The 27,577-nt window shown below is 44.3% G+C and overlaps 1 protein-coding gene across 1 annotated transcript; it reads right to left on the reverse strand.

Moving 5' to 3' along the window:
- Positions 1 to 1,829: 1,829 nt before the first annotated feature.
- Positions 1,830 to 25,891, reverse strand: FYTTD1 (forty-two-three domain containing 1; the record flags this gene model as incomplete). The annotated part of the gene is given in 4 exon segments (XM_077487697.1): positions 1,830 to 1,924; positions 3,851 to 3,969; positions 6,050 to 6,163; positions 25,640 to 25,891. Coding segments are annotated over 4 exon segments (386 nt in total), but the record flags the coding sequence as incomplete, so codon positions are not given.
- Between the last annotated feature and the right edge of the window lie 1,686 nt (positions 25,892 to 27,577).

A 27,577-nucleotide genomic window follows, 5' to 3' on the forward strand; every position in this document is an offset into this window, starting at 1 on the left:
CCAGATTTTGATAAGACCCCCCCCGCAGACCCCCCCCCCCCCCCCCAACAACCACTGCCCAGGGTTGTCAAGAAGCCCTTGTCCCCATCGGCATTGGTTGGGACAAGGTTCTTTGGGGTTGGGGGGGACCTCCCCCCCCCCCAAATATGTTGAGGGTATGTGGCCTGGTATGGTCCAGGATGGTATTGTTGGGACCAAAGTCGAACATGAAGTCGCACTGTCGTATCGTACCAGCGTGAACCCTGCCTTAGTTGGCATATTTCAAGGAAACAACATTTTGAATTTTGTACACTTTGAAAAATGACAGCAGAGGCAGAATGAAATAGAAGCAGGGATTTTTTTGAAGCACACCTTGTACCATTTAAAAGACACTCTACAAAATCAACATATCTAACAAGTTTTTTCAAGCCTTCTGGAAGACCTGAATTCAAGACATTCTCTTACACAAATTTCAAAACTTTCCTGCAGTCCTCAAGGCTACCGGAAACCCTCTTAACCTTTGAAGTGACACTAAATGCTGGTTTAAAGACGAAATCCTTTTCAAGTAAAGAAAAAAAATAAAAAATACATTCCATGTCTTAGCAGCCTCCAAATTCTGTTTTTTTCTTTTGCTGCTGTGACCCATCTTCCTGTCAGAGGGTGGCTACATTTGATCTCTATGGTCCATAGCTACCATCTGTTGCTAGCTACAAAGATAGACTAGGGTCTATGGCAGGGATATGCAATTGGCGGACCTCCAGCTGTTGCAGAACTACAAGTCCCATGAGGCATAGCAAGACTCTGACAGCCACAAGCATGACACCCAGAGGCAGAGGCATGATGGGACTTGTAGTTTTGCAACAGCTGGAGGTCCACTAATTGCAGATCCCTGGTCTATGGGATTTCTAGAGTGCACTGTGCATACAGCAGTGTACATAACTGCAACTAACATCTAAGGCTTATTCCAAACAAAGGGAAGTGAGGAGAGAAAGGAAAAGGGGAGGTTTGAAAACTCACAGAGAACATAGGGGGGGGGGGTGCGACACAGCACAAAACTATTTCATTTACAATAGATTGCAGGACTATGTATTTTTCTGGAAAATAAAGATATAATTTGGTATCACTAACACCTCATTTCGGATCTGCGATTTTGACTGGTAGCCCTACTAGTCAACATAAATGGCAACTGTCAAAATTGTTTTTACTCTCAACTGAACTTTCAAGTCAGCAAATAGCTCGTTTCAAAACTGATCTGGCAACTGCAGATGACCGCATCCTTGGCTATAAAGGATGGGAGAATTTAGAACTAAAGGTAAAAAAGTCTTTTCCACTTTGGAAAGAGGAAGGGAGGGTTATAAACCCCGTTAGATTTATGGCCATCTGTGTCCCATTAGAGAAATTTACACCCCACTTCCCGTTTCACAGCCAAAATAGGAAAAGAGAGGAAATGTCTCCAAAATGAATGCGTTCCTGAATATCACTAGGGTCACCAGAACACGTGTCCCCATTGGAAGATGTCACTTCCAATCCTGTTCGGGTGACAACCCAACATTTGGAATGCTCTCACTCCCAGTGATAAATGGTACACAGGACAAACAGAGGGGGATTCTCCCTAAAGGACACAAAGCAGTAAAAAAACAAAAAAAACTGACATATGTTCTAATCCCTTTCCACTTAAAAAAAACGTTTTAGTTATACTTCAAAAGTAGAATTAAAAACAAAAAAAACATGCTAGAGGCAGCAAAACACTGATAAAAACAGAGCCAAAGTTAATAATAAAAAGCAGAATTAAATATATAGTGAACAGATCCCCTAAAAAGTTAGAGACTGCCATTACATGTCCACCTTACCTATGAAAATAATTTCTCTTCAGAGAAGGTACAAACCCTAGACGTCTTGAAAGATTTGTTCGCCTCCTGAAGGGTGACCATTGACCTTCTGAATTCTTCATAAAATGATAAAAGGCAATATAGTTGGTATACATTTTTTTAATTTTAGAATTCTACAACTGTATATTATTGTCAAAGCCCCTCCCTTCAAGTCTCCTTCAACAGGTGTTCTGTTTGTCCATTTTTCAACTATTTTTGTGGATGGAAAATGGACAGTAATGTATTCCAATGGGAATGCAGATGTATACCGATTACAATCAGCACAAATCATTATACATTCATGTCCATTTAGGCTACATGTACACGGGATGTTGTTCAACCTCTCCTGAAAGATTTAACTTAACAGCAAGAAACCGGCATCTAAAAAAGAGCCATTTAGCCACGTTTACGTGCCGTGTTTGTGTCTAGAAGGAAGCGTTTATATTATATAAAAAAAAAAAAATTCTCCCTCTCTCTATATCATATCTATCTATCTATATAATTTGTTTTTTTAAATAGCCAAAATGAAAAATGCCTGTAAATGGAACGTGGCTACAACGCCAGTTTCTGCTTTTAGCCGCGTTTGAAATGCCTCTAAATGCATTTTTTGGGGTTCCAGAAAAAGCATCTAAAACACAACTGCCTAGAAACGACTAGAAACGAACCAGTGTACATGTACTGATAACAGAGGTGGGTCCAGGAACAGTTCGTCCGTTTACCAGCAGCAGTGTACATGACCAGTATACGCCTGTTTATGAAATGAAACGTGAAAGTCAAGGGCACATTTGATTAATGTACAAGACAAAGAGGGGTCTTAAAATGTCTCTATGCGCTTTTAATACCTATAAAGAACATACAACCCTCACAGAAGGAGAGGGAGGAACCAGCACAAGGAGCCATTAAAGTGGTTGAAAACAAAAAATTAAACTGAACATTGCAGCTTACTCAGCAAAGCAGCAAAATTCATTAGTGCACACTCTGGCAAGGAAAAGAGCAGCCGGTCATCTGTAATCCTCCCCATTTTTGCAACAGGAGGGGGAGACTCATGCATGGGCAGTCTCAGCCTGACAGAGCTCAGAGCTGGAAGTGTCTAATGGCACTTTCTGCCCACTCAGCTCCTCTGGACCATGACCATCAGCCCTAGTTCACACATCAGTGGTGAGATTCATAGTGCAATTTGAGCTGCAGTTTCCAAAGCTCTCTGCACAAGCAAAGTGAGCAAAAATCGGATCAAAGTCACATTCTGTAATCTAGCTGAACACCCTCATATAGTTTCCAACATTAACAAAGCTTCAGGCACATTTACACTGTTGTCGGCTGTCCCAATCAGGTCTTCTCCTACACTGAGTTTGGGAAATGAAGGTCTGTCACGGACATCTCAGTTACCAGCTGTAAATATAGTGCACTGGGTGTGTAAAGCTGGGAGGGGAGTACAGTGACATCTCGAGATCCAAGCTCTGGCCTGTCGACACGCCCACAGATCTGGACTTCTTTAGCGGGCTGCGACAGGGGAAGCCATCCCAGCCGGGAGAAGACTCTGATGATCACTAGTGGCTATGGCAGCTGCTTGTAATAATTGTAAGTGAATCTGGCAGGCTGGTTGTACCCAAGTTGAATCGATCAACTTGGTATATTCAGTCTGCCCACTAATGGTTCGAATCTCGGCTGGTTTAGCAGGAACCAGACAACATTTGAACCATTAGTGGGCAGACTGAATATACCAAGTGGATCAATTCAACTTGCATACAACCAGCCTGCCAGATTCACTTACAATTATCACAAGCAGCGACTATAGCCACTAGTGATAATATTCAGTCTGCCCATTAATGGTTAGAATCTCGGCTGATTCCTGCTAAACCAGCCGAGATTAGAACCATGTATGGGAGGCCCAACAAAGTACAAAATTCAAAGCATTAGCATGGCAGCCAAGCAACTAACATTTTAGGAAGAAACTGGAGCCTACGGCTCTATACAGACACAAAAAGCAAGTAGGCACAGCTTACCCTTAGGCTAAGTGGAGGGCGGTTTAGCGGGCTGACACCTTTCCAAGAATTCATTTTCCGTAATGCTAAGCCGGTTTTAACCCCAAACGTGCCATTTTTCCTTCCCTGTACTCCGTTGTCTGAACAAATAAATTAAAATGTTCCAGTTAGGTTAAACATCCATTTATAACTGCAATATAACAAAGCCCACACAGTTGTTATTCACAGGGGTAGTTATGCATATACATCAAGGAGGATTAAGTGACAGTGCAGAGAAGCTGTTAGGATCCTTTCACATAGGGTGGACTGCTCAGTGGGGGATCTGTCCGCTGAGCGGATGACATGTCTGTGTCTGTTCTACTTATGCAGCGGACATGGACACAGCCTGCTCTCCTCTATGGGTAGTCAGATGTAAATAGTCAGGCTGTCCTTTTCCACCCAACTCCCTCCAATCCAATCTGCACAGATGGAAGGGAACAGATCCTTCTTTAGTTTGTTTTTGGAGGATTGGATAGGAGGTAGGTGGGTATAAAAACGGACCTTCCATTCCCTTCAAACCTAATGCTCCATAGAGGAGACTGGAGATTCCCATTGGATCTGGCTGAAAAACTGACCCGATCAGAAAAATTTGTTTGAAAGGGTCTAAAGCTGGCCATACACCATACAATTTTCTTATTAAATTTTCTTTAGATTTACCTTCAACTATGTAGTATAAGAGCCTGTCTGATTGCATAAAATTGAAAGTGTATAGATTTGACCTTGTATTATATGGTTTTTGGTAACTCTAAAGGGAAGTTGTACAAGAAAATTGTACAATGTATGGCTAGCCGTACTCTGGTAATCCCACAGCTGTCAGCTGCTCACCCGTATGTCTCGTCTTATTAGCAGTAAAACCAATCTTAAAGGCCTGATTCACACCTACGCAGTTTGAATATTCCAGGTGCATTTTGCCTTTTTCAATACACATTTTTGATCTATTGAAGTCTATGGAACTAAAAACCAGAAACAAATTCCTGCCCCTTTCCATAGAAAACACAGATGTGAACTACACCGCACAGCATACGTCGTCGGAAGTGATGTCAGGTATTTTAATTTCTGAGCATGCGTGAACTTTGTCTCGTTTTTTTCCGTACTAATACTATACCAATTACACGAAAATAGTTTGTTCTGTTATCATACGAGAAAAACTTTGTCCCTTTGGATACATTTTGCATGAAATGTCGTGATCAGCTCTCGAAAGTTGTGTACTAATGATCAGATTATCGAACGATCACTCTGAAAGTGGTATTTTTTTTTTTTTCCCATGAAAAATTTCTTTCATTAAAGATAATGGCAAACAAAACAGAAGTAATACCATACAACAAAGCGATATTCAAGCAAGTAGTACTTTCATTACAGAAAGACATATAGTAAATCATCTTCAGTCTTATTCACAACTGAGGCCGATCGGACATACCCCAATCATGTGTAGAGAATTTTGATCGGACCAAGTGCCACGCATGCTCAGATCAAATTCCTACATCAAAACTATTGGCTACTAGCCTGAATGTAGTCCCATCGTAACGAAATTACGTCATCACGTTCTGAAAGATCGGATTTTTCACCAACTTTGTCCGACCGTGTGTATGCAACAGTTTCGGACAAGATCCGACGAACAAAATCCAACGGATTTGGTTGTGGAAATCTCTGACCGTGTGTACAGGGGCTTAGAGTATCTCCCACCCTCATTTGTTCAGTCAATATACGAGGGGATGCCGACAGCAGGTCCACTTAACATGTGGCCCCGCTCTCCGCACCCCTCCTATGGTTAGGAGATGGGATGGGGGGGGGGGGGGGGGGGGGGGGGGGGGTCGGTAGGGAAAGTTGGGAGAGGGGAACCGGAAAAGTGGGAAGGGTTGAAAGTGGTATTTTTTGTCCGATTCTCTCATCTAGTGTATTAGGCATAAGGCCTCATTTTACATGAGGCATTTTAATCTATGCCCAATGCAGGGCAATGTTTTACCTGCATGGGGATACACAAGTATCACGTATGTCTCCGTGCAAGCAGTCCCATTGCCGTCTCTTGGAATGTAGTAGCTGCACAGGCATAACAGCTGCTCCCAAATGTGACAACCATGCGGATGCATAGCCCAGAACACACTCTAGGTCCATTCAGGGCAGTGCACCCGCACCAAAGAAGTCTTATTGTAAAATGACTTTGGTAGCGGAGATTATTTTTACCTGTTGCTTGTCGAGAACCCCATTTGTTCTGAAACCACTGAAAAGAATTTGTCTGTGCTCCCCCATTGAAGGTGGCTTTATTTTGTTGTTCCTTGTTCAGCTTGATAATGTCATCTAACAGAAAAAAGAATTTCAACAAAAACTTGGTAAGTGCATGGCAACATTAAAATAGTTATTGCAAAATATTTATCAGTAATTGCAGAGTTCTCCAGGCAAGTTACATAGTTAGCAAGGTTGAATAAAGACACCAGTCCATCCAGTTCAACCTGAGTGAGTGTCTACAATTGTCCCTATCCCTGTACATTGCACACTCACATAGGTCCCTACCCTCAAGGAGCCCACAATCCAAGGTCCCCATTCATATACTAGGGTCAATTTTGGACAGAAGCCAATTAACCTACCTACATGTCTTTGGAGTGTGGGAGGAAACCTGAGTACCCCGAAGAAACCCACGCAGGCACAGGGAGAACATGCAAACTCCAGGCAGGTAGGGTTGTGGTTGGGATTTGAACCAGCAACCCTTCTTACTGCTAACCACTATACCACTGTGCCGCCCGAAGTGAGAGACATAAACATTTCCCATATGTGTACTACAATTTTAACAGCCAAAGGGTTTCTCATTTTAATTTGTTGATCTAACGATCTAGAAACCTCTGCCAGAAAGTTCAGCCAGGTTCTTGACCTTGTCTTCAGCAGCAGAACTTCATTGTCATGAACCCACTTTCAGCCCGCTGCCTGGACAGAAAGCACCATCCTTCAGTTGACATAATTACAATCAGCATACGTGCTCTGCAACAAAGTTAGAGTGCCTTAGAGCAGGGATATGCAATTAGCGGACCTCCAGCTGTTGCAGAACTACAATTCCCATGAGGCATAGCAAGACTGACAGCCAAAAGCATGACACCCATATGCAGAGGTATGATGGGACTTATAGTTTTGCAACAGCTGGAGGTCCGCTAATTACATATCCCTACCTTAGAGCGTTGACCCTCCCTATGCTAGTCTGAACTCTTCATTACAAGGGGATTATAGAAGACCGAAATAAATGCAAGGAAATTAAACTTTTATGTTGAAAAAAACAAATGGGGCTCCCACGGAGTTTAGAGACGCCAGAACATAAAGCCCCTTCATGGTAAACAGGCCTTAGCGCCTGTTTGAATGGAGCCTAACCCACTTCAAGCATGCAGATTAGGATTGCTGACTTGTTTCGGTCTAAATACTGAAGCCAGAGAGTCAATGAAACAATCAGGCAGCTGTGTGTCCAGTGTGTGATAACTTGGTCTTTGGGGAGAGATGTGAGCAGAGTGTGCGCCATGTTGTGCACCAACTAGTTATTTATAAGCTGAATATTTAATACTTAGCAGTTATTTCCGTAACCATCTACACAGTTACACATAAGGTTACTTTAAAGAAAACATGTCTTGAGAAATAATTGCAATACCCAACCTCTCCTTTTGAATAGGCTAGTTGTCATGCTGATCAACTGGCTCCCCTGACAAATATGTGGATAACGGTGTTAGACTATCCTATTTTGTATACTTGTTCCAGGTTAGTGACTGAAAAGCATTGAGAGGGAGGTTAGTGTTAAAAGAAACTAAAAATTTCAGGAGGGGAAAAAAAAAAAAAAAAAGGCAAACCTCATATTCCACTCAGGTCTAAGTAACCAGGAACTAAACCCAAACTTTAACCCTACAGGAAGCCTGTAAAATAAAAGAAATATGGAGGCTGTCAATGTCGTCATAAAATAGTTTGCTGCGCCCTCAATACTTTTTCAACTTAAGTGGATATAAACCCGATTCATGACATTTGAGCTGTGCACATATATCTACAGTGTTTTCTTATCTCTTTTAAAAGCTTTATGTCTGGTCCTGCTCTGTTTCTCCATTATCAGCCTGATAACTTTTGACAAGCTCTCTGAGATGGGAGATAGAATTGTGGGTTGGTGGAGGTTGCTATAATAGATTAGCACACTGCTAAACTAAACACAGGCAACCTGTGCATGTGTGGCGAGGGGGTGTGCGCACATTTTCTCCAATCAGCTGTCTCACAGTGTATAGCAAGTATCAACACCTACATGGGAACCAGGAAAGTTCTAACAGGATGTGCACTGTCTAAACAATATATAAAGCTGAAGACAGCAGATATACTTGTAAACCGTATGCAGGGGGATTTGTTTCATTTCTATGTATCATCCGAGGCTGTTGACCTCACTGGGTATATGTGACGGTTTACATCCACTTTATGTTTCATCAGAAACAAGAAAAATGGATCACACTGGGCAAAGAACAAATTCAAAAGGAGTTTCCCTCCACAAATATTGAGCATTAAGTAATTGTGCAGAAATGAAGGCTAACTGATCCAAGCAACATTGGATTGTTAGGTGGTCAGTTAGAGCAAAGCCTGGAATTTTCATGCACTTCTTTCCCAAAAAGGGCCCTTCAACTGAGGCCCATGAAACTAGAAAATAAAAACATAGCCATCCATGGGACCACAAAGAGGCATCACTCTTACTTGTGGGCAAAAAAGACAGTTCCAAGCCAGAGTGGATCAGAAGAAAGATGGAGAGAAAAAGAAGGAAAAAAAAAAAAGAGAGAGAAGGGAAGGAATATAACACATCATATTAGATTACAGTGCCGGGAAGCAAGTAATCTAGCCAGGGCTGCCAAGTACGTAAAAATGTATTGTGTCAGTATCATCACCAGGGTACCATGCACCCGACTTTTCACTTTGTCTAAATTGAGAATCAGTGTCTTCCACACTTTTGCGATCATCTGTTTCATGGCTGAGAATATGTGGGTGCTCTCGCTTGGTGCCTTCTATCAGTTTGTGCAGTAGTACCTCCCAGGGGCCTTTTTTTTTTTTTTTTAGATTTTAAATCAAATTGACCATGTTATAAACCAGAGCTTGACAAATCCCAGACGCCAGGTCGCATTTGTGACTAGAAAATGCGGCCTGGCGTCTGGGTCGTTGTCTCTAAATGCGGCTCTCTCCTCCCTCCCGCTGGGTGCAGGTCTACTGGAGGCACCGTCCGGGGAGACTCCCTGCAGCAGGAACTGGTGGCCAGCTTGCAGAGGATCTGATCCTCTGGGCACTCCGGTCCCAGTAAACCACCCCCCCCCCGGACAGGCTCCGGGTCGGGTCAGGTCAGCACATCACACGTCAGGAACGACCTCACCAGTGCCCCCCCCCCAGTGCTGCCTCACCAGTGCTTCACACATTAGTGAAGACAAATTACTTATTTTAAAAATTTTATAACAGAAATAATCCCCCCCCCCCCCCCCAATGTAATTTAGTGAAAAATAAAATACCACTAGTATTAACCATTTGGCGCCCATACTACGTCTATTGACATCATGGGCTTTCGGTGGTTATATCTGAATGATGCCTGAGGCCACAGACATCATTCAGATATCAGCGTTTTCAGCCGCCGATTCCCTGCACCATAAGAATGATCATATCGGCTGTTCCGCCGCTTGATCCTCCGGTGCTTGTACCGACTCACCGCTTCCATCGGTGAGTCGGTCACAGGATCCGCCGGCCCCCGGAAGTTACCATAGAGATTTCCGGTGGACCAGATCGTCCCCGGAGTCTCCATGAACGCTCGGAGGTGCCGATTTGGCTAAGAAGCCAGGATAGTTTTTTTTTTATTTTATGCTTCCCAGCCTAGAAGTGAGATATGGTGTCTTATTGACCCCATATCTCACTGCAAATATGTCCGATCGTGCCATATTTCTATTACAAGGGATGTTTACATTCCTTGTAATAGGAATAAAAGTCAAACTAAAAAAAAAAAAAAAAAGTAAAGCGCCGCTGTCCCCGTGAGCTCGTACACAGAAGCGAACGCATATGTAAGTCCCGCTCACATATGAAAACGGTGTTCAAACCACACATGTGAGGTATCGCCGCGAACGTTAGAGCGAGAGCAATAATTCTAGCTCTAGACCTCCTCTGTAACCCAAAACATGTAACCAGTAAAATTTAAAGCGTCGACTATGGGGATTTTTAAATACCAAAGTTTGGCGCCATTCCACGAGCGTGTGCAATTTTGAAGCGTGACATGTTGGGTATCTATTTACTCGGCGTATCCTCCTCTTTTACATTATGCAAAGAAATTGGGCTAACTTTACTGTTTTGTTTTTTTAAGCATGAAACAGTTTTTTTTCCTGAAAAAAACGTGTTTGAAAAATTGCCGCGCAAATACCGTGCGAGATAAAAAGTTGCAACGACCGCCATTGTATTCTCTAGGGTCTTTGCTAAAAAAACATATATAATGTTTGGGGGTTCTATGTAATTTTCTAGCAAAAAAAATTAGGCATTTTACATGTAGGAGAGAAATGTCAGAATTGGCCTTGGCGCAAAGTGGTTAAATACCACAGGAAGAAAGCTTTTCTGAAAAAAAAAAAATGTCATTTGGGTACAGTGTTGCACAACCGCACAATTGTCTAAGTGCGACAGCGCTGAAAGCTGAAAATTGGCCTGGGAAGGGCGACGTCCAGTTGTAGTCCTATCTACAGGGAGCAGGGATGCAATTCCATCTCTGCTAACTGTAGAGGGGGGACGGCACTCAGTCATTGGCTGGTGACTTATAGCTGCTCAGGCCCGCCCACCCCTGACATCGCTTCATCTTGACAGCTGATCTTTGTCACTAGTTATATTACCTGACAGTTTCACATACACCGAGCGGCTCTCACTACTGCACACAAACTCTCCGTCCTCTGTCAGTGCCCACAAGTTCTGCATCCTTGTGCACAAATTACAGGGATAGTAAGAGAAGGTCAGCAGCCAGGCACATTGTAATCTCAATAAACTTCAATATTACATTACCGGTCTCTGATACGTAACATAACATATAACACGCATCAAACTGAAACCAAGACAAAAAAACAAGACACAAAAAAAAAAAAAAAAACGATTAGCGATCTTCTGTTTATATTACCTGATCAGCTATCATTGGCTGACAGCTGATCATGTGGTAAGAGGCCGGGATCGACCCCTTACTCTGATCTATGATGACCCAAGTCTCATTGACTCAATGCAGGACACGCGGTGAGCGTGCAAAGGGAAGGAGGTCTATCGATGGCCTCCTGGAAAAAGTAGGTCCGTCATTTGGCTATAGCATGGATCTGAAGGAGTTAAACAAACGTTTTGCTTATATATATTCTGTAAAGTGAGGGAGAAACATTCTATGTATTCTCGGTGGTGCAGAGAACTAAATTGAATGCATTTGTATGCAGTTTCCATTTGTTTCAAATAAATAATATGCAGTCTGTAAAAACCCATAGGCTCCAAATGTTAATGTACGTTCAAAAAGTAATTTTAAAAATCTTTTTTTTTTTTTTTTTTTTTTTTAATACTAGCTAGCAATCCTGAAATGAAGGTTGTTGTGCAGGCTCCTCCTGTTATGTGGCGACAAGGCTCTCTTTCCCCCCTCTCCAATTATTACCCATGCATTGTTACCCTGTCATGCACTATTGATGGAGACTATAGGCGTCTGTGATGATGTACTCTGTAATATAAGATGCAACAGCTGCAGGAGATCAGCATTGCCGATATGAAAAAAAGAAAACATTTGATTGAAAAATGGGCAGCACCGTGGCTAAGAGGTTAGCACTTCCACATAGCAGCATTAGGGTCATCAGTTCAAATCCAAACAACCTGCCTGGTGTTTGCACGAGTTTGATGTGGTAATCTGGGATCCTCCCACGCACAAAAGACATGCTGGTAGGTTACTTGGCTCCTGTCTAAATTAGCTCTAGTGTGTATAAATGTGAGTTAGGGACATTGGACTGTCAGCTCTGTGTGTAAATTGTTGATGCTATACAAGATCCTGTAAATAAAAATAAATAAGGCCCAAGTAGAGGGGGTGTTGTCAACATGGTGAGTTACTTAACATTTGGAGGTATTGTTCAAAGCCAACTGCGTTTTGGTCCAGAATGTTTGGCCTCCCTTCAAATGCGGTTTCAAAAAATCATCCATCAAGATGAGAGTATGCTCGTCATCCTCCATCATAAGATTTCAGGCCTCTTTTCATTCCAACAGAAATTGGCTACACACAGTATCTGGTTCTTAGTTGCCAAAAAGCCTGGACAAAACTCACACTCCATTTCAAAAGGTCTCCATATTCATATGTGTAGAGACGGACCTGTCACCCGCCAGCTCAGCGGGAATGAACAGAGTGATCCCTGCTGAGCAAGTGGAGTCCATCAAAACGAACATGTGTGTGCGCGCGCAAGGGGCCTTTTCAACTTTCCAAGCCACTCCATACCCCCCCTATATTTTCCTGTCTGGAGCTACCTGTTTCACACCATCTATCCACTATATTGGGCCCTCAAGCAACACCTTGTTATAGGTTGAGAAAGTTTACACATGCAAATATTTATTAAATTTAATCCTGTTATCTCTATCCATTGTTTTAGCCCGACTTATTCCACCTTAAAAAACAAAAATGATTGTAAAGGAAAATATGGCAGCTAAAAGTCATTCATACAGTTTGTATGTATTTTATGTACATTATTTCGTAGGTTTGTATGTACATTATTTCAATGGGAAGCAGCGGTGGAGGAGCAGTAAACACACCGCTCCTAAGAAGCTGCTAGCAGGACTTTTCCCGACGTCCTGCCAGCGCAACGCATCAGTGTGAAAGCCCTCGGGCTTTCAAACTGGAGATAATAGTGCAGCTGTTTGAGGGTGGATTGCAGGAGCCATTTTTAACACTATAGCACCTGCAAATGCCCTTGGTGTGAAAAGGGGTCTTAAGGTTCCTAAGAGCACAGTGACCTCCACAATCCTTAAATGGAAGACGTTTGGGACAACCAGAACCCTTCCTAGAGCTGGCCATCCAGCCAAACTGAGCTATCAGGAGAGAAGAGCCTTGGTGGGAGAGGTAAAGAAGAACCCAAAGATCACTGTGGCTGAGCTCCAGAGATGCAGTCGGGAGAAAGTTGTAGAAAGTCAACCATCACTGCAGCCCTCCACCAGTCGGGGCTTTATGGCAGAGTGGCCCAACGGAAGCTTTTCCTCAGTGCAAGACACATGAAAGCCCACATGGTGTTTTTTTTAAGCGAACACCCGAAGGACTCAAAGATGGTGAGAAATAGGATTCTCTGGCCTGATGAGACCAAGATAGAACCTTTTGGCCTTAATTTGAAGCGGTATCTGGAGAAAACCCAGGCACTGCTCATCACCTGTCCAATACAGTCCCAACAGTGAAGCATGGTCGTGGCAGCATCATGCTGTGGGGGGGGGGGGGGGTTCAGCTGCAGGGACAGGACAACTGATTGCAAAAGATGAATGTGGCCAAGTACAGGGATATCCTGGATGAAACCTTCTCTAGAGTGCTCAGGACCTCAGACTGGGCCGAAGGTTTACCTTCCAACAATACAATGACCCTAAGCACACAGCTAAAATAACGAAGGATTGGCTTCACAACAACTCTGACTGTTCTTGAATGGCCCAGCCAGAGCCCTGACTTAAACCCAATTGAGCATCTCTGGAAAGACCTAAAAATGGCTGTCCATCAACGTTTACCATCCAACCTGACAGAACTGGAGAGGATCTGCAAGGAGGAATGGAAGAGGAGCCCCAAATCCAAGTGTGAAAAACTTGTTGCATCTTTCCCAAAAAGACTCATGGCTGTATTAGATCTCAAAAGCGTGCTTCTACTAAATACTGAGCAAAGGGTCTGAATACTTAGGACCATGTAATATTTCAGTTTTTCTTTTTTAAGAAATCTGCAAAAATGTCAACAATACTTTGTTTTTCTGTCAATATGGGGTGCTGTGTGTACTTTTTTGTTTTGTTGTTTTTTAAGTTTTGTTTGTTGTTTTTTTAACATAACATGTAAACACAAGACCCAATGGGCCACACAAAGAACCATTTACATTTTTCAGCATTTACTCTCTCCTCCTCCTTCCAGCCCCTCACTCAGTGACAGGATCAGGATAATAATAAGGCCACCTTTCCCTAATGACATTCAGTAATACATTTCAATATTTCAAATAATTATATACATGTGGAATCCCACAACAGGTACCTTCCACTGTGTCTCTCAATCCACCACCGTAGTCTCACTATTCATCCAAACGCCCCACACTTTATCAAATTTCTGTGGTATTCCCCTGCTAATATATGTAGCCTTGTAGAAAGGAGCAGTTCTGTTTACTACCCCCTTCCATGCCGATACAGATGGAGGATTAGGCTTTTTCCCTGATAACACTATCGTTTTCCTAGCGTAATAAATTAGGATCGTCAGCAAGATACGCATTACTGTCTATGGTGCTAGATTGTCTACTAAACCCAACAGGCACACCTCTATCGTGGGCTGTATAGGAATAGCTGCTACTTCTGCTATAAATTGTGACCCCCTTCCAAACAGCTTGGGCACTCAAGCAATTCCAAAAGATATGCATGACATCTGCAGTGAGGCAACCGCACCACCAGCAACCAGGTGACTGGGCAGAGAACATTTTAGCCACTCTAGCAGGAGTAAGATATATACGGTGCAAGAATTTAAATTGGGTGAGCTGGTCTCTAGCAGAGACCAATCTAGTAAAGTTAATATCCCAGTCATCCCCGTCCATCTGGGGGAACACCTCACCCCACACTTCACAAGTAGATCTCCTCCCTCACCAAACATTTGTTTATATATTGTAGACAGGGCCTTGTCCAATGTGTCCTCCCTCAGCAGAGACTCCAAATCACTCACCTTCAAGGTAACACCAATATCTCCAAATTGGGCATTGTATGCATGTCTGAGCTGAAGATAACGCAACAATTGAGTGTTGGGAAGATTAAACTTAGTTTTCAGGGTGTCAAACTGCAGAAGTTTCCCACCACCCACTATGTCCTCCAGCACCTTAATACCAAACTTAGCCCAGATGACTGGATCAGGGTACTCATAGAGGTGCATTAATTTAGGATTCTTCCAAAGTGGTGTGTGAGGAGAAATCGCAGGTGTGTTACCCATCTTGGTCGCGCTACCCATGCCCTACTAGTTGCACACATGGATATCGTGAGCCCTGACGCGGTAGGTGTGCCAGCGCCTCATACGAACCAACAGCCGCCTCCAGTGTATTGGCAGTGTCATCCTCAGGTAGAGTAAACCGCCCGTGCAAAAATACTAGCTGACCCGCTAGGAAATATCTGTGAAAGTCCAGGATCGCCAGACCCCCTTGTTTCTATGGCAGTTGTAACATCCGGAGTTTAATTCGGGGGTGTCGCCTCTGCCACAGGAAGTTCGTTATAAGTTGATCTATTCTTCTGAATATGTAGCTCGTATCCAATAATTGTGTATATATATATATATATATATATATATATATATATATATATATATATATATACACACACACACACACACACACACACACACACACACACACACAAAAATAAAAATTTTACTAAATTCACCCTACCTATGAGTGTAGTCTGGATTTTAGTTTAGTCAAAAGTGGATCGACATTCAAAGTAATAAAGTCTGATACAGAGTTGGATATATGTATCCCCAGATATTTAATCAGCTCTACTCTCTGCAAGGGACAATTTACGGGAATCTCACATCCGGGGGATGGAGTCTTAAGTGAGAGAATCTGGGATTTCCCCCAGTTGACTTTCAGACCCGAAAAATGAGCAAAGGAATTAAGAATGTCTAAAGCTGCCAACAGGGAATTCTCGGAGTCCTGCAAAAAAAAAAAAAAGAACCATATCGTCTGCATGTAGTGCAGTTTTTTTTTTTCGGTCAAGCTACCCACCGTTATCCCCCTTACCTCCTCATAGGCTCGCAAGGCCACAGCCAAGGGTTCGATCATAATAGGAGAAAAGAATCAGAGACAAAGGGCATCCTTGGCGAGTGCCTCTATGCAATGGAAAAGATTCTGATAACATATTGTTTAGTTTTATGGCTGCTATGGGGCAATGATATAAAATATCAATCCACTTCCGGAACCGAGGACCCAAACATCTCTAGTACCACCTTCATGTATTTCCAGTCTAGGGAATCAAAGGCCTTCTCTAAAATCGAGAAAGACTAGTATCTCTCCACTAGAAGTTTCAGGGCCTTAGTATGGGTGAAGACCCTGCACAGATTAATATCCGTAGCCTTTTTGGGCATAAAACCTGTCTGGTCAGGTAAAATAACATGCTGTAGGATCAGCAGAAGTCTAGTAGCTAACAGTTATGTCAGTATTTTGAAGTCCATATTTAATAATGAGATGGGCGTGCTGTGTGTACATTAATGAGGAAAAATAATGAATGATTTTAGCAAATGTCTGCAATATAACAAAGAGTGAAAAATGTAAGGGGGGGGGGGGGGGGTCTGAATACTTTCCACCCCCACTGTATATCTGTCCATTATATTGTTAAAATCTCCCATCACCCAGACCGGAACCCCGGGATATGCCGCCATAAATTGAGCTGTTTCAGAGATTCAAAATGAGAAGGGTGGAGGGATATAGATATTTGCAATTATGCATGTTAAACATGTAATTTTGCATAATAGGAACACATAGCATCCCTGCCTGTCAATCATGGATTGTAGTAATTGGAAATTGGTCATCCATGAAATAAGAACACTGACTCCTCACGAGTAGGCTGAGTGGACAGAGTGAAACTGGGTGGGGTATCCATGGTTTTTAAGTGTAGATATGGTACTATCCTGCAGGCATATCACCTAAGGTTTATAAGCCTTCACCATGGAAAAAAGTGCCACACTCTTCACTCCGCCACCCAGCCCCCTCACATTCCATGAAACTATGATGTAAGCATTCGACATGTTGAGGCCAATAAGCAATCATGCAAAGTTAGCTGTGTCAGGTGTAAAGACTCACCAATATGTGCTTCGTGTCTCCACCTGACAGCTTTAAAGATAAAACACAGGTATGGGTAAGGTGGCATCGTCCACTTAGTTACATCTCTGGTTGGTAAGATAAAGCAAAAAAGGAATGAACTGCTTATACTGCCTACAGCAGCCAATTGTATGGACAAAAAGAAAAAAAGCCCCGTAATATGGAGCAAAAAGATAAAAAAATAAAATAAAAAAAAGAAAGATTGTCCGTGCATCCTGTAAACTGTAAGGCCGCGTACACACGGGCAGACTGTTCGCCCAACTTTGTTTGTCAAACAGTTTCGGCAAACAGTCCGCTCAAAATTAGCATGGACGGACATGGCCACACACGGCACTTTTTGAGCGGACTGTTTGCCAAACAGTTCGCTCAACTTTTGAAATGAACGGACTCGCCCACGTAAGGCGGAGGCAAATCCGCCCATTTCGAGCGCGTGTACAGGTAGGCGGGGCCCGCGAAGGAGACGTCGCGGGCTCCGCCGCCTGGAATGGACTTAAAGGGGAACCCCAACGCCGAAAAAAATCGGCGTGGGGGTTCCCCCAAAGTCCACAACAGACCCTTGTCCGAGCACGCTACCCGGCCGGCCAGGAAAGGGGGGCGAGCGAGCGCGCCCCCCCTTCTGAGCCGTACCAGGCCGCGTGCCTTCAACATGGGGGGGTGCCTTGGGGAAGGGGGGGCCGCGCGGCCCCCCCACCCCAAAGCACCTTGTCCCCATGTTGATGAGGACAAGGGCCTCTTCCCGACAACCCTGGCCGTTGGTTGTCGGGGTCTGCGGGCGGGGGGCTTATCGGAATCCGGGAGCCCCCTTTAATAAGGGGGGCCCCGGATACCGGCCCCCCACCCTATGTGAATGAGTATGGGGTACAATGTACCCCTACCCATTCACCTGTGAAATAAGGTACAAAAAAAAAAAACACAACACAGAGAAAAAATATTTTATTGCACAGCTCCGGGGGTCTTCCGTCTTCGGGGGTCTTCTCGCCGGACTCCTCCGCTATCTTCGTGTAGCTCTTTTACTAGCGGAGGAGCCCGGCTTTCTTCCTCCCCGCCGCCGGCCTCTTCTCCCGACTTCGGGGGTCTTGTCCCCCTCTTCGGTTCTTCTGCCGGGCCACCGCGCCTTCTTGTAGCTCTTTTGCAGGCGGTGGCCCGGTCTTCTGTCGCCGCTGCCTTCCGTTCTTCTGTCGCCGCCTTCGGTTCTTCTGCCGGGCCACCGCGCCTTCTTGTAGCTCTTTTACAGGCGGTGGCCCGGTCTTCTGTCGCCGCTGTCGCCGCCTTCCGTTCTTCTTCTTCTTCTTCTTCCCCCCCAGGAGATGTTGACACGTCGCTCTCTCCGGCCGGAATGCCAGAGCCGCGCTGTGCGGTCACTTATATAGTGACAATGGGGCGGTGTCACATGGTATATGTCACATGGGTATGGTCACATACCTTACGATGTCATAGTCCCCATGTGACATCAACCCATGTGACCAACCCATGGGGGTAAAAAAAAAAAAAGATTTAAAAAATAAAAAGAAAGAATAACTGTCCACGCAGGACAAATGTAGGGGGAAGGGGCCCCAACTTCTCAGTACAACTTCGATTCAAAGGGACTTGCAGGTCCAACTTGTTAAAGAATAGTGCAAGTTACATTCGTCGTTTCCTCTGCCTGGCAGGAAAATTAAGGGAAAAAAACAAATATGTTCAAAGCTTCTTATAGGACATTTGCTTCTCCTTGTTAAGAGTGGATTAAGTCAGGTCCCCTTCAGAGCGTAGGTGCTGGGGCTTTCTTGCGTGTGTGCTCCATCCAGTCCAGCCACAGTGAAGCATTAGCTGGGTTTTAAGAACTGCATTTCGCTGTTAGCTGCGATTCTAAGCTTGGCCGGGTAAAGCATGGCATATGCAACTTCGCATTTGCAGTGAACTTGGCTCTGCAACGCTGAAGATCAGCAGAGAAATCTGATAAAAGGATATGCGGGTATTATCCATTTTCATGAGAGTAGCTCTGGTCCTGGTTTGATTCAGTACGGCATTGCAATCTTTGAAGTTCCGCATTTTGAACAGGAACGGTCTGGGAGGCTCCCCAGGTTTAGGTGGCCTTGGTGGGACTCTGAGCGCGTTCCACCGCAAACATTGGTGAGAAGGAATCTCTACCAAAAGTGTTAATCAGACAATTCTCAATAAATGACACCGGGTTTTTACCCTCCGCTCGCTCTGGTATGCCTACCGCACGAACATTGCTGCGTCTTTGCCTGTTCTCCATATCTTTTAGACGAGCTGTGTGGCCGTTTATAATGCATATGGCGGACTTCTCTATGCAGGGGGGGTGACATCATCCTCCACATTGCTCACCCTGTCTTCCAGTGCAGCTGTGCGGTCACGTAAATTCTGCATGTCCTGCCTAACCATATTCAGTTCTAACTTCACTCCTTTGCTCTCAGTAGTTAGAGAGGTAATGGAGGTGTTGCAGGAAGTTACTGCTGCAAAAATATTTCTCAATGTCGGTTCAGGGGTTTGACTGTCCTGGTCTGTTAGGGCTCTGTGACAGGAGCAGATGTACTCAGCGTATCCCATGGGGAGGGCTGTTCTTCATCCTCTGGCCATGCCTACTCCATTGCCTCTGCTGGAGAGTCCATGTCAGGTGCCATCCATGAGCTGGGAGGGTGTTTTAGGTGTGCCTCCATTCCCCAGAGCGCCGCTGAACATCCTCATGGGTGCCTCCTTAGCTGAGAGCTGACTCCCTGCGCCATCTTGGTCTCCATGCTCTGCTGTCTGCATGTTATCTTTACTGCTCTTGCGGGACATGTCCGCCGCCGGAATGTGCAAAAAAAATTACAGCGGTGGCATGAGGAGAGTGAGGGGAACCCTCCAATGCTGTTAGCGGGCAAAGCAGGTGCCACAGGATTCTTTTAGCAGGAGAAATGTGCAGGTTTTCGGCAGAGCTCTCACACTGTGCTTCCTATCCCATCACACCGCAAGCCACCCCCCCCCCCCACTGTATATCTGTAGTGTTTACTTATCACCTAAAGTGGTTGTTAATGTTAACCCACTTTCAGCAATATACACTATCGGTATCTGTATCCTAATAAAATGTCCCCCTGTCTGTTTCATTAAGGGCCAGTTCACACCAGATGCAGTTCCATTTTTTCTGCACAAATACAGTCGGTTCCGGTCAGTTTCTGCACCAGAAACCAACCGGAAACTGACTGCATGGTGTGAACTAGAGACATTAGAATACATAGAAAACACTGTGCATGCATTTTTAGTGCAGAAAAAAAGCCCAAGGAACTGCATCTGGTGTGAACTGGCCCTAAAAAAATTCCTCCATCGTATTTCAGGATGGCTCCCGGTGCTCATGTAACCAGCTGTGTCTCCTCTCTGCCCATCTTGCAGAAGCAGCAGGCGGGCCCGAGGTTTCCCCACTGACGTCAGCAGGGTGCGAGGAGAGAGGGGATACGGCTGGTCACGTGATCGACGGTAGCCGCCGTGAGATAAGGTGAAGATAAGGTTTTTTTTTTTAATGAAACACAGAAACGATGGGTGGTGGTGGGGGTTGCACTGTATGAGGATACAGAACGAATAGTGTATAGGTATATTTTTTTATTCCTACAATGGGGGGGGGGTGACACGCTAAGAGGGGAGGACAGAAGAGACAGACACAGTATAGCAGGCTGCAAATGATGGAGGCACACAAAACAGACCACAATGTTAGGAGCTCAGCAGCCATGATTATTGTGGGGAGGGGAGGGTATAGCCAGTCTGGAATAGCCAGGTATTACAGGGGGCCAAATTACACAGCACAAGCACTATGCTGTGTAACATGCTTTAAAGGAACAGAGTCCGTGTTTTTGGTTTCTGGGTTAACAACACTTTAAGCACCATGTTCTGTGTCTTTCTGCTTCTTCATTCCTGTTATCAGCATGATAACTTCTGACAAGCTCTCCCACATGAGAGATAAAAGCAGGTGAAAATTTGTGTCAGGAGGTTGCTATAAAGAGATTAGCAGAGAGCTGATCAATTCACAACACAGCTCTACATGTTTCTTTCTTCCTCTGCCTATGTGGAGGGGGGGGTGTGCCTTTTCATCAATCAGCTGTCAAACAGCATATGCCAAGACTCCCCTCCTGCTGCTGAAAGAGGAAGCAAAAATTCTAACAAAATGTTCACTTTCTAAAGAATTTATAAAGCTGAAGACAGCAGATATACATGTATAACTTATGTATGGAGATTTATTTCATCTCTGAGGCTGTTCGATACACTGGGTATAGGTGAGGGTTTACATTAACTTAAGGAGTACATAGTTATAGTTGGAATTCCACTTTTTTTAATGTGTGCAAATGGGGGGGGAAAAAAAAAAAAACGCTACATGCCCCTATATTTTATTTTAAAAAAATGCAGTAATCCAGAATTTTGAATAGTTCATATTACCATATTAGACAGAATGTTGGGCTATACCTTCTGCTGCTACACGTGCCGCTTATGACTGGAATGGGAACCAGTCTCCCCCTTATTTTTTTCATTTCAACAAGTGTCACCAATATCTTTCGATTCCCTTTGTGGTGTGTGTAGCAGGGAGGTGGTGAATATCAGTAATGAATAACCTGCCATTTACATCCTTTGACACACTTGTAAAACTGGAAAGCTTATAATCTGCTTATTTACCGATCAAGTATATGCATCATTGATTACACAACATAGTTGTGTGTAACCTTTATAAAAATAAATACAGATTATACTGTATATAAAAAGAAAAAAAAAAAAATGTTAAAGTTGTGGAACTAGACACATTATGATCAAAGGTAGAAAAACCGACAAATTTATACAGACTGACTTTTACATTGAAAATCTGCAATAATTGTTAATATAAAAACGTGCTTGCAGTAAGTTCAGGCAACTGCTGCTGCTAAAAAAAAAAAAAAAAATAAGTCTCAATGTTCAGTGAGCTGAAATGAAAACCATTTTAAATTGTAAAAAAATACCAAATAATGAATATGCTGGTGAAGATGACACGCACATTATGCCTTTCCTGTGAGTTTGACCCAGCAGGCTAAAACTAAAACAGGCCATAAAAAGAGATGCACTGCCAAAAACACTACATCTTTCTACAGAAAAACAAATATTGAAGGCAAAAACAATTACACCAAAATAAAAAAATAAAAAAAAAGTGGAGTCTTTCATGCTTTCATTGTAAACAAGTTCTGTATATGCCGGTTTACAATAGCGCAATGTGAAAACCAGTGTGAATCCTGCGCGGTTCCCGCATGGCATACAACTCCCAGGCAGTTCATACTGCCATATGCGAACCGCTGCGAGTGTTAATAGAAAATGAATGACACCCCCAAAATGGTTCATATATCGCAGTGTGAACTGTCAAATGGCGCAGGAATCGGATCGCACGAGTGTGCGCAACCATGCGATCCGACTCCAGTGCAGACCAAAAAAAAAAAAAAAAAAGGGTCCTGCACCATTTTGAGGCGAATGCAATGCAAATTCAGCCATACAATCCATACAGCTGAATTTGCGTTTCACAGACATCACATTTGATCTGTAGCAGCGCATTGCGAATCACATGCAATGTCTATAATCGCACCAGTGTGAACCCAGCCTTACACTAGGTCTAATACAGGCAGATCAGGGTGGGACCAACAGAGTGATGTACATAGCTTTCTGAAAACATCACAGTATCCTTCCTTAGCACTTCTCTCAGGAATCGCTAATGTAAGCAGTGGGCTGGCACTTGGGAAGAATTGATGGTTTGATTTTAGTCTACAGGAGTGGGAATTCAGACTTGTTTGCAGTCTGTCCTAAGTAAAGAAAGATATATAGGCAATACTCACTTGTGATGCTGAGCCTCCATGAAAAAGTTAAAATCCAATGAATGAAAGGGACAGGCCAGGAACGGTAAGGCTAGGAAGTAAGGAGCTAGATGGAGTGGCCTCTAAAGTGTGGCCCTTAGCTTGCCTTTATACAGTCCTTGGGGCACTATCTCTCCCACTAAAATTAAGTACTACTCCTCCCACCGACGCCAAACGCGGGGGGCACCATTCCTCCCACCGACGACAAACGCGGGGGGCACCATTCCTCCCACCGACGCCAAACGCGGGGGGCACCATTCCTCCCACCGACGCCAAACGCGGGGGGCACCATTCCTCCCACTGACACCAAACAGGGGGCACCATTTCTCCTCTTACTGAGCACAGGCGTTATATAATTATTTTATTCTCACAGAATGCCAGCTGAGGCATCGTTTACTGACACTGGTCACAGCCTGGATTCCCTTCACGGGCGGACAGTAAGAGCCTGTTCACATTAGAATAAAGTACAGGAAAGACGCATTTCCATGCAGCTTCCCGCACCACAGTCAAATCGCACTACCCTTGTGATCTGCTGCGGGGGTCAACGTAAACGACAACCCAAATGCAAGTTGCAAACACTGCATTTGCCAGCGCAGGATAACACGGCACAGAAGTACCATGCCATGCGTTCATTTTAAAAAGTATTGCATGCACTAATTTTGGTGTGGTACGATTTCAGCCCATTCAAAATGAATGGGCCTGAAATCGCACTGTATGTGAATCACACAGTATTCTTGTGCAATTCACATGCAGTTCCTAGTGTGAATGGGCCCTGAGCTTAGAGAGTTTGGAGACTTCTGAGTTAGATGATACTGGACTACCTCCTGCCAGGAATTGAGGCAAGCTCTATCTGACTTGCTCTAAATTGCTCACAGCTTGCAATTTCAGTATAGAAGAGCTTGTACAACTGTGCAAGTTTGAACGTAAGGTTTGAGTTCACACTCGTGCCTCTTGTCATGCGATTTGATCCAACCAAGGTCCAAACTGCATGACAAGTCGCACCCTATTGTTGACAATGGAACTGTTCAAATCGGTGTGACTCCAAATTGATGCAGCACCAATTAAAAAAAAATAAAGTTTCCTGCACCATTTCTTGCGATTTGAGGTGCAACTTGCATACTTGACCTGTGAGGTTGCATGATTTTAAAGTTGCATTCAATGTGAATCAGGGCTTAGGGCTTGTTCAGACGTGTAGCAAGGACTGCTGCTGCTCCTCTGAAAAAAAGATCTATGTCCAGATCACTTTTCAGAGATGTTTGACAGGCGGCACCAGGGTGATATGCAGCCGCCTCACTGCCCGATTTATCCCTTTAAATTATATACTACCACACTGCAACTGCATGCACTGCACACGATTCTAGAGTGGTCCTATAGACCTGCATTTGGCAGCAGCAACATCTCTTGGTCACACCGGTGCCACTTCTAATGCGACTTGATAGGGCAATGGAATAGGTTGAATGGGTGCGACTGACTTTGCGGTGCCCCAAGACCCACATATTGCCTTTCAATGAGCATGGAATTCAGCACACAGATCCCGTTGACTGGAGCACAGCAGGTGGACAACACAGACAGAACCAGGCAGGGAAAGGAGAGAGAAAGAGGACAGAGCGGTCAGAGTGAGATCTGTCCGTGTCCACTCTGCTCTATAGACGGCTGGGAGTAGACCGCCTCTAATGTCCATTTACACCTGACTACCCACCGATCAGATCTGCTTCAGCCCTCGTTCACACTGAAGGCGGGTTGAAATCGTGCGCGTTCAGCTGAAATCTGATTTCAAACCTGCATTTCAGTGTGAGTTCAGGGGCGATTTGAAAGACATCTGTGCGGGCTCAAGGACAGATGTATATTGAAATCGCCCCTGAAGTCGCCAAAAGGAGCGCAGGAACTACTTTTGGAAAATCGGTGCAGCATCGCACCAATTGGAACACTGCCATTGCTGGCAATAGGCTGCAATTTGATGTAGGCTGCAATTTGATGTAGGCTGCGTGCCGATGTGAATGGGGGCTAAAGCGGAGTTCTGCCCCCCCAGGCAAAATATCACAAGTCAGCAGCTACACATACTGAGTCCTTGAATCCAACGATGTCGGCACCCCAGCTCATCTTTCTGTTGGCTCTTGGGTACTGCCGCCGCCATTCATGGTGAGGGTTTCCTACTGTGTAAGTGCGAAGCTCGCTTCGCTTTCTGAATGGCCCGGCGGCAGGGGGGGGGGGGGCAAACTTCCAAATGATCTCTCTCGGAAGTGGGGACAGGTACCTGTCAAAAATGAATAACTTTCAAAAAAACAGGTACCCGCTCCCCCCTCCCCAAAATGTGCCAAACGTGGCACCAGAGGGGTCAGATAAGGGAAGCTTCCAATTTTGGGTGGAACTCCGCTTTAAATGAAACAGGACAGTTCCACTTCTGTTCTTTTGTTGGGGGGGGGGGGGGGATTTGCGGACAGGATCTGATCTGGATGTAGGCGGGTGTAAACATATAAAAGTCTGTTTACACCCACCAGTCTATAGGGATGCACGGATCTTTCTGATAGGTCCACCTGAAATGGACAGAGGGGTCTGATTGAATTGCCAGTGTGAAAGGGACCTAATGGTGCAAATCTGGAGTTGGCGCCCGCTCTGCAGCAGGTGTTTTGCGTATATTATGTTGATAAGGATAAATAAGCGCAGTAATAGGTGAAAACAATGGCACAGGTCTGTGTGTACCCTGGAGGATGCCATAAGGGTCCAGTCACCAGCAGCCTGGGCATTGTGAATGGGGATTTCCAGCTACTGACACAGGGAGACAGACTAGCAGGACCTCGTAGACTCATATGAAGAGCCTCTGTCAATGAGGACACAAAGCCCTGTGAAGTGCCAGAAATAGGGGGATGGTCAGCGTCTTCCCGCTCCACATAAGCTGCCCTATCTGTCATACACATACATACCAAGAGACATGTCGATCTTGTCAATGACTTCATTCATGTTAGCTGTTTGCGGCACCATCCCGGTGTCCGCCTACAAGGCTCCTCGCACAAGCTGGCTTCTCCCCGTGTATGTGATAACACGCTCCGTACTTCTATTACAGCCCCAATCTCCCGTGACTAGGCCTCAACCAACAACTCAGTGCAAACCGGAATCACGTAAGCGGAATGGTCCCCACACTGCCCTCTGCTGGCTGAGAGTACTGCTGCTGTACCTAACTCAAGCAGGCTTCTAGATGAAAGTGCGCATGCGTGCTATGTTCCACGTGGTGTCTCAAGTTATTGCACAAGGTTGGATGTTTTTCTGAAAAATTGTTAACCACTTCATCTCCCCACCTTCCTGACCAGGTCATTTTTTGTGATACGCAGGTCGCAGGGTTTCCAACCACCCTCAACATTTTTTTACTGACAAAACATGGAAAATTTAATTCACTGGCGGTTGGCAACATTGGCGATACGGCACTGCGTTACTTTAACTGACAATTGCGTGCCCGTGCGACGGTGTACCCAAATACATTTTTTTGTCATTTTTTCCCCACAATTAGATCTTTCTTTTGGTGTTTTTTTAACATCTTTGCGCTATGAACAAAAAATTTTTTAAAACAAAAACAATCTTTTTTTTACTTTCTACTATAACAAATATACCAAAAAAAGTAAAAAAAAAAAATCTAATTTATTCATCAGTTTAGGCCAATATGTATTCTGCTACATGTTTTTGGTTCCAAAAAAAAAATCACAATAAGTGTACGTTGGTTTGTGTAAAAGTTATAGCGTCTACAAACTATGGGATGTTTTTATTTATTTATTTATTACTATTTATTACTATTAATGGCGGCGATCATTGACTTATAGCGGGACTGCGATATTGCGGCAGACAAATTGAACACTTAAGCTCCATTCACACCAATGCAGTTTGCTTTTGAGCGCTTCTGCAGTGCTTTTTGCATTTTTTTTTTACCTCGCTTGACGATTTTTATGCTTTTTTTTTTTTTCGACAAATCATTTGTAGGGCAGATTAAAAAATGAAAAAATGCTAATTGCGGCAAAATCGCGGTAAAAAAAAAACTACACTGTTTGCAGCTTCTCCATTGAAGCCTTTGAACCAAAAATGCAAAGAAAAAGCACTGTTTTGCTTTTATGGAAGTCCTTGACCCTTTCCAAAAATGCAGATGCACAAAAATGCATTGATGGGAACGAGTTTCATAGGGAACCCATGTTAAAAAAATATCCAGAGTTTCTGCAAAAACATGAAAAAACGCAATGGAAACTTTGAATTTTTTTTGGGGCCAGTGACACAAAGACTCCTTTCACACTGGGGAGCTTTTCAGGCGTTTTTGAGCTAAAAATAGCGCCTGTACAGCACCTCTCAAGCCTCCCCAGTGTGAAAGTCCAAGTGCTTTCACACTGGGGCGGTGCGCTTGCAGGATGGAAAACAAAGTCCTGCAAGCAGCATCTTTGGGGCAGTGCAGGAGCGGTGTTTACACCGCTCCCAAAACACCTTGCCCATTGAAATGAATGGGCAGCGCTGCTGAAGCGCCTGCAAAGAGCTTCAGCAGCGCTGCAACATGGGCGCTATTAACCCTTTCTTCGGCCACTAGCAGCTGAAAAGCACCGTTATAACAGCGGTAAAGAGCTGCTAAAACTAACGACCGCACTGCCCCAGTGTGAAAGGGGTTTAATAGTGATTAGTGCTAAAAAAAATGGCAGGGAAGGGATTATCATCAGGAGCGATCAAAGGGTTAACTGTGTGCCTAGCTAGAGTTCAAGGCCTGGTTCACACTTATGCATTTTTTAGTGCATTTTCACACTACAGTTCATTTAAATGCACCAGCAATATACAAACTGCAACCTGGTGCATAAGAAAGCCCGCAAACAGTTTGGTAAAGACAAGGAGACTAAGGA

Source organism: Lithobates pipiens, unplaced genomic scaffold, assembly GCF_037356315.1.
Source record: "Lithobates pipiens isolate NorthernLeopardFrog02 unplaced genomic scaffold, aLitPip1_a1.2 Scaffold_18, whole genome shotgun sequence".
NCBI classification, from domain to species: Eukaryota; Metazoa; Chordata; class Amphibia; order Anura; family Ranidae; genus Lithobates; species Lithobates pipiens.